Source organism: Sminthopsis crassicaudata, chromosome 1 (assembly GCF_048593235.1).
Source record: "Sminthopsis crassicaudata isolate SCR6 chromosome 1, ASM4859323v1, whole genome shotgun sequence".
Classification (NCBI taxonomy): domain Eukaryota; kingdom Metazoa; phylum Chordata; class Mammalia; order Dasyuromorphia; family Dasyuridae; genus Sminthopsis; species Sminthopsis crassicaudata.
The window spans coordinates 69,970,795-69,978,861 of record NC_133617.1 but is presented as its reverse complement, the minus strand read 5'-3'; the positions used below and the strand labels follow the sequence as shown (position 1 = coordinate 69,978,861).

Below are 8,067 nucleotides of genomic sequence, written 5' to 3'. Positions count from 1 at the left end.
CATCAGTTCATGTAAGTTTCTCTAGGCCTTTCTAAAATTATCCTGCTTATTGTTTCTTATGCCTTCTATGACATAATTTTTTATTTGGGACATTTTTCAGCTTATTCATGTCTTTAAAAACATGTCTCCAAGGACTGAACACAGTACTCTAAATGAAATCTAACTGAAATGCATGATTAAGGTGCAAAGTAAAAATTAAATTGATATCCCCAATCAGCAGTTGACTCTTTCCTTTTTCAGGAACTTCCCCCTTTTCCATTAGATTGTAAGCTCTTTGAGGGCAAGAAATAATAGAATATTTAAAAGTCCAATCAAGATGAGCTAGTTGCTGTAACAGCAGCTTTCTTGTGTTTTAGATGTATTAGTTCCTTCATGGAATCCATAGATGCCTCATTGGACCAGTATCAGTGATAGCGAGTTTCTCAGTTTGACATTCCAATTATACTTTTTCTTGTGTTTAATAGGGCAACACATGTGACTTCTGAAAATGCTTTGCTTTGGAGCCACAATAGGGGGCATAAAATATATATCCTATTCCAGAACTTAACTTAATGCCAACTTCTTCCTGCATCAAGGACCAAAGAGGGAAGTGGACAATGCCTGGAACTTGGAAGAGAATACCTAAGACTTGGAGTCCAAATGGAAACCTGAATATGAATTCATTCATCCTCACTCCCCAATATCTGTCTTTCATTTAAAAGATCTTGCAAAAGGGTGTCTTTTTTATTATTATTAAAGCTTTTTATTTACAAAACACATGCATGGGTAATTTTTCAACACTGACCCTTGAAAAACTTTCTATTCCAAATTTTTCTCTCCTTTCCCCTCTTCCCTAGATGGCAGGTAGTCCAATACATGTTAAATATATTAAAATATATGTTAAATCTAATATATGTATACATATTTATACAGTTATTTTGCTGAATAAGAAAAATTGTATCTAGGGGGGAAAAAAAGGAAAACAAAATGCAAGCAAACATCAACAGAAAGCATGAAAATGCTATGTTGTCCACACTCAGTTCCCACAGGCCTCCCTCTGACTGTACATGGCTTTCTTCATCACTGAACAACTAGAACTGGTTTAAATCATCTCATTGTTGATGAGAGCCATCTCCATAAGAACTGATCATCATATAGTCGTCTTGTTGCCATGTATAATCTTCTAGTTCTGCTCGTTTCACTTAGCATCAATTCATGTAAGAGTTTCCAGGGCTCTCTGAAATCAACCTGTTGGTCATTTCTTACAGAATAATATTCCATAACATTCATATGCCACAATTTATTCAGCCATTCTCCAACTACAAAAAGGGTTGCCACAAACATTTTGCATATGTGGGTCCCTTACTGTAAAAGGGTCTTAAAGCAGCCCAGTCAACTTTGGGATACTATTTTTTGTCAGTAAGCTATTTATATCAAGCCCCAAAATTTGCATCTTTGTAATATCTAATATAATTCTAAATGCTGCTTCACCATGCATGACACCCTTTAAAACTCCTGAAGATACTAAAATGCCCATCTAAGTCTTCTGGCCAATAGCTATCCCTTCAATCCAACCTTCTGTGGCATAATTTTTTATATGGGACATTAACCATCTTATTCATGTTCTTCCTAAAAAATGTGGCTCCAAGGACTGAGCACAGTACTCTTAACTAAAATGCATGATTAAGGTGCAAAGTAAAAAATAAATTGATAACCCCAATCAGCAGTTGACTCTTAACTTTTCAGTCTTACACTTAGGGATTTGCCCTTTTCCCATTAGATTGTAAGCTCTTTGAGAGGGCAGGGACTTTTTTGCCTCTCTTTGTATCTTCAGTGCCTGGCACAGAATAATCGATTGATTTTCACTTACCACAAATTGCCTTGGAATCATGTTCTGATGATATACACCATATCGATGTTTATGACTTGTACATTCCTTAAGAACAAGCATAGCCATTGATTCATCCTTATGGTGCAATATTTTGCACACAATAATTAATATTTGTCTAACTGAATTGCAGTTTTCACTTTCCATATTTAATATTTCTGCTCAAACCTAGTGTGATTTTTTTTTTGTTTTGTTGTAAAGAAAAAACCCTTTGATATTGAGTTCTGCACACCCAGGTGAGAGAAATACAACTTTAGTTACTTACCTATTTGTGGGCTGGAGATCTCCCTGGAGCCCTTGGAAATGTGGAATATGGCCTCCTAACTTGTCACTTGACTTTCAAAGCTTACAATCTTACAAACTAAAATGAGTGGAATCCCCTTAGTGAGATTATTTCTCTCCTTGTTTGAAATGAGCTTTTATATAATTTCAAATTGAAGAGCTGCTTAAATCTTAATAATTCTTTGATCTATTCCTACCTACCATAATATTAAGTGCTTTGTAAAGCTTAAAGTACTACACAGGTGCTATCATTATTAATCTGTATAATTCCCTTAAATTTTGTTAACTATTTAATAAATATACTAGTTATTCATGTAACTAGTTTTTGGTGGGGACCTAAGCTGGTCAAAAAAACCCATATGCTAAGTGCTACTCTTCCCTTGAGAAATGTGATCAGGGAAAGTAGGCCCCATAGTAGGCCCTTAGACTGCCATACTTGAGTTGTGGTGGAGAGATATAACTATAGCTCAATACCCTTTTTGAACATAAGTAAAAGAGCAAATGACTTTCCCTCCTGCTCCCTACAAATGTGGGAAATGTTCAGCTCCTATTTAAGAGAGGTGGGCCAGTTCCTAAGTTAGATATCTATGCCACATTTCAAGCAGAGCCAGTCAAGCCATATATAGATTTTGTTCCCCACATGTATCTTATGCATAGGACTCAAATCTGGGCTTCCTCTGAATCTTAAAACCTAAAATTTGTGGAGAGAGGAAAGATACAGATCAGGGTGTTGAGTCATCATGTGAATCCCATAATCTGAGCCAGTATTTTACCCCAGATCATACTAATCTTGACCCTGGAGGAAAAAAAAAAGATAGCAGATAATTGGTGCTTTTTTTTTAATCACTCAGTTTTTTTTTAAACAAAAGATTCAGAGGGGGAGGAGATGCTATATGTTGAAAATTCCTGTGGTAGAAAAGGAAAAAGGAAATAAAACTGCAAAGAAAAAAGTTCATGTGAGATGACAAGAGTTTTCCTTTTCTGACAGGTTTCTAGGCTTGACAGATCAATGACATATGGTAGATACAATATAACAGAAAAGCAGAATTTCCCTCATGATGTTCTCAAGAGCAAGATGGAAAAATATAGGTTAGGTGAGAGTCCAGTTGAGTGGATTCTGAATTGAATGACCAGACCCAAAGGGTGATTCATTAATTAGTTAATGTCAGCTTAGAAAGGAGTGCCTCAGGGACCATCTAGATGTCTGTGGTCCTGAGCTGTTTGACATTTCTCAATGACTTGGATGAAGGCATAGATGACATTTTAAATCCAATTTCCGGTGACCCAAAGCTAAGGATAGCTAACATACTGCATGATAGTCTGGATCTGAAAATATTTTTGGCAGCTTGAATAAGGGACCATATCCAATACAATGAAATTAAGTTGAGATAAATTTAAAATCCTTTGCTTGGGTTTTTTAAAAAAAAAAAATCACCTGCACAAATAATTTATGGGAGAAATGTGGTTGAATATGAAAAAGATTTGGAGATATTCATGGACTGAAAACCCAATATGGGATATGGCAGTCAAAAGAAATGAAATCTTAGGTGGCAGTTAGATAATAAGTAGCACAAAAATGCATTTTAAGCTTTGCAAAACACAAATATTAACTTGTCATAACAATTCTTGGTGAAAGATACTATTAATATTTTACAGATGAGGAAACTGAGAGACAAAGATTAAGTGAGTTACCTAAGGTCAAAATTTTAAACATCTGAAGCTGGATTTGAACTAAAAGGGCCTAGCCACAGTGCCACCTAGCTGCCCAAGGAAAGAATTCATACAAAGGAAGTAGTGTTCTTAGCTTGGAGCGTGCCTAGGAGAGAATGAACATGTTGGTGCAATGAACTGAGGACTCTTCCATAAAAAGCATAATTAGAAGGAAATAGATTCAAAGTAGAGAAAGAGGCAGAAGAAAGGTAACAGCTGAAGGTAATAACAAAAAGAGCTGTTCCATGGGAGGAAGATTAGACATGTTCTACTGGGTCAGAAAATGGAACAAAGAACAAAGCATGGAAGTCAACAGAAGGCCAGCTGATGCTTGATGTAACAATTGGAGCTACCCACAGCTAGAACATCCCTCGAGGTACTGTCTTTCCAGCCAGACCTCAAACAAAGGTTTACCTTATCTAGAGAAGGAAAGTGCTCAGATACAGGACAAAATGGCCCTTGTATTCCCAATTCTGAGATTCCTATTCTGCAAATTGTATAATGAAGGGGTTGGGCCATGTCCACTAGCCAGCTTCAGTCTAAGGTTTTCTTCTCCCCCTACATTATTTCACTTGGTAATCTGATTGAATTATCTCTATGCTGATGGTTCTTAAATCCAAAAGCCTCTCTTTTAATCTCCATCTTGAACTAGATGTTTTGGAAACATCTTAAGCTCAACATGTCCAAAGCTAAACTCATAATCTTTTTTCCCCCTAAAACAGCTTCCCTTCCAAATTTCCCTACTACTGTTGAAGGGCATGCAATGCATGCAACCTGGGTGTCATCCCTGACTCCTCACTCTCATCCCTCTAATCTGTTGCCAAGACCTACTGATTTTTGCCCTCTTAACATCTGTCAAAAATGCCACCTCCTCTCCTTTAACACTGCTACCAATCTGGTGGAGGCCCTTATGTCCTCCCTTCTGGACTCCTGGACTACTGCAGTAAATTTCTGGCGGTCTGCTCAGCATACATCTCTTCTAGTTCTAGTCTGTCCTCTACCCAGCCAAATCCCAGCTAAAATCCCATTTACCAGAAGTCTTTCTCAATCCCTCTTAATTTGATTACCTTTCCTCTGTTTTCTTATTCATCCTTTATATACCTTATTTGTGTATAACTGTTTATATGTCATTTCTTCCCTCAGATTGCAAGTAACTCAAACTTAGGGGCTATCTTTTAATCTTTCCTTGTAGCCCAAGAACTCAGCATAGTCTGGCACATAACACACATCTAATGTTTATTAACTGAGTGACTCATTTCTTTCAGGCTCTATGATCCCTTGAATTCCCCTGGCTCTGTTCCCCTTAGTCCTGCTTCTCATAGATCCTCAGAACTTCTGTTTGTGTTTCCCTTGGTCTAAGCCCCATAGAAAAGGTGATGGATCTTACTGTTTTGTATACACACAGAGAGATTAGACCTTGAGTTAGAATTCTCATGCTTTGTAGCTATGAAACCTCAGAGCCTTTTGGAGACTATCCTCTCCTAATTAATACTAATTAGTATTCATACAGCAATTTAATGTTGACAAAATGCTTTATACATGTTACTTCTTTGGATCTTCACAACAAGTTTGATATTTTAAGGTCTTCCATAGCCGGCACTTACCCACCTTTCCGGTCTTATTTCCTAATACTTTATTTCATGGACTTCACATCCCAGCACATCTGGACTATGTTTAGCTGTTCAATAAGCTTTTATCCTTCACCCTTGCCTCCATGGTTTTGCATAAGCTACTTCTCATGTTTAGAATGAATTACTTCTTCTGCCTTTTTTTTAAGGCTCAATTCCTCTGGGAAAATCCCTAATTTCTACAATTTGTTTCTTTTCCTCAAGTTTCCTCAAACTCTATTTACTTATTTAGGTGTTATATTTCTTGAGTGTAATATTTTTGAGAGAAGAGACTTTTTGTCTTTGTACACCCAGCTCCCAACTCTTGAGTTCTACATGACAGGTACATAATACTAATTCATTGAACTAAAATGAATTAAAACTTCTTCCCCTTTCTAGACTTTGGCTTATCTAAAATGAGGGAATTAGATTACATGGTTTCTGAGATTCCATCTTGTCCTAAATCCTATGAGAGTGGATTTTACCAGCTGAAAGATCCAGACCCTTTGGCTTCAAGTTGGAAGTCCAGTTATTTTCCTCGTCTGCAGCAATGACAATGACACATCCTCTTCAGTCCCCCGCCTCCTCTGTTCCTGCCTGTTCATCAGCTTCTTCCACATTACTGGGAAAAGGTTATCGCCAAACCCAGGTGACTTCCTTGGGAATGGAGGGGTCGAGGAGACGGACACTGGTCCTGCTGCTAGCTAGGGGAGATAAGAGAGGTCATACCTTATCTTACAGCACTTGGCTATAAATGGGAGGCAGAAGCAGGGATGGAAAAGGCAGCTGGACCTGACATAGCACTCTGGTTCCAGGCAGGTATTTCTCCCCAGCCATCCTTGCTGTTGGTCCACCATGCCCAAGACTGTGCTGCTCCTGGTACTGTGGGCTTTGCTGGGGAATCTGCCAGCAGCTGAGGGCCGGACATCTCCCTATGCAGTAAAGCTGTGCGGACGAGAGTTCATCCGGGCTGTCATCTTTACCTGTGGGGGATCTCGTTGGAGACGAGATAGGGCAGGTGAGTAATGGGAAGGGAGGGGACATCTGAGAGTGGAGCCAAAGCCCAAACCATTCACTGTGGATGCTGAGAATGTGTGTACATGTGTGTTTCAGGCTGGGCCAGGGAGAGCCAGAGATTAGTCAGAGCAGGAAGGGGACACAGAGGCAGTCTAATCTAGTTCAATTGTTCATTTTACAGATGAGGAAACTTGGGTATAAGAAGTACGGTCACATGGCCAGTCAGTGCCAGAGACAGGATTTAAAACTAGATCATAATTTTCTTGGATAAGGGACTTCAAACTGGAGGAAGTTTAGAGACTGTCTAATCTAAACAAACCCATTAAAATTATACATCCATGCACTTTTAAGGGCTCTGTGGGGAGAAGATGAGTCTGGGGTAGTGGAGAGACCTTGTTCTGTCTTGGGGAGAAAGGAGGACCCAGATTAGAGCCACCAGCTGAAAGTTTCTAAATCCCTTTTTTTGTGGAGGGACGTCTGAGGCAGTTAAGGGACGCAGGTAGCCCATTAATGAGGAGAATTCAAGAGGCTATATCATGTCTTCCTCTCTTTTCCAGGGAATGCCTTTGCTGAGGAGTTGGGGGATGAGTCCCAGGAGACTACTTCCATTGAATGGCTGTCCAGCCCCCTCGTGCCACTGTCCAGGGAGCCTGAAGACTTCTACAGCAGTCTCAGAGGCCCTAACTGGTCTGGGATGTCCAGAAGCCGACCAGAATTGGAGCCTGAGACAAAGCCTGGCCAGGGCTTCCTTCGGGGGGGCCGGGATGTTTTAGCAGGTGTCTCCAGCAATTGCTGCAAGTGGGGATGCAGCAAGACTGAAATCAGCAGTCTGTGTTAAGACTCTCAGAGGGAGATTAAAATTTCTCTGCGGAGTTTTAGACTCAGGGGAGTCTGACTTTTCCCCTTATTCCTCCTGGTTCTAGACTCTAGTCCTCCCTGCTCTCTACCCTACTAAAGCCACATTCTATGTCTTCTGTTTCTCTCTCTCCCCTCTCTTCCCCACTCTGTTCTTCCCTTTGTTTTCCTAGAGTGGGGTTCCCTTCCCTTCCATGTCCCTACTCTAGTTTCCTTTCTGGTGTTAGATTTCTCTCTGCTCCTCAACTTCTCTCTAGACTGCCTCTACCCCCAGTTCCAGATCTATCTCCTCAACTTTGCACTTCTCTGTCTGGCCCTTGAAGTTCCTCTACCCTGACCCTGTTTGGGAAATGGAGCCTGCCTAATTCTCCCCACCTATCGCCCTTCTGCTGTTATTGTGGGTACAAGGAGGAGGAAATCAATTATAGGGGGTGGTCATAGAGAACTGTCCTAAAGTCACTGATTTCTGGCCCTGGGGAGGGAACATTGTCACATGGAATTGTGGATCATACATTTAAAGCCAGACAGGGCTTCAGGTGTGTTCCCACAATTACAATTTGGGATTGGCCCATACATGATTGTGAATCATACCTACATTATTCTACACCCAGAATCATTCAGTCACACAGGACAATGATAGATAGTTGCTATTTGCACTCACTGTGGGGGATGGGGGAAGGGTGGGTGGCTGGGACTGGGAGGCCGGATGCATGGGTTCAGGATGTGGGT

General features: G+C 40.2%; 1 protein-coding gene across 2 annotated transcripts; it reads left to right on the top strand.

Annotated features, from left to right (window-relative positions):
* Positions 1-5,757: 5,757 nt before the first annotated feature.
* On the top strand, positions 5,758-7,999 carry RLN3 (relaxin 3). 2 transcript variants are annotated; one of them, XM_074310623.1, is made up of 3 exons: positions 5,758-6,115; positions 6,282-6,484; positions 7,041-7,999. In XM_074310623.1, the coding sequence occupies exons 2-3, from the start codon at positions 6,322-6,324 to the stop codon at positions 7,319-7,321; spliced, it is 444 nt and encodes a 147-aa protein (XP_074166724.1). In that variant the 5' UTR covers positions 5,758-6,115; positions 6,282-6,321; the 3' UTR covers positions 7,322-7,999. The 2 variants fall into 2 exon arrangements, with proteins under 2 accessions (XP_074166724.1, XP_074166732.1); XM_074310631.1 differs by lacking the exon at positions 5,758-6,115 and having other exon boundaries at positions 6,216-6,484.
* Positions 8,000-8,067: the final 68 nt, after the last annotated feature.

What these genes read in the sequence shown, in the direction of transcription:
- RLN3 (XM_074310623.1), top strand. Translation starts at nt 6,322, where the DNA reads ATGCCCAAGACTGTGCTGCTCCTGGTACTGTGGGCTTTGCTGGGGAAT. An exon ending in TTGGAGACGAGATAGGGCAG is followed by an intron (nt 6,485 to 7,040) that starts GTGAGTAATGGG and finishes TCTCTTTTCCAG; the next exon opens with GGAATGCCTTTGCTGAGGAG.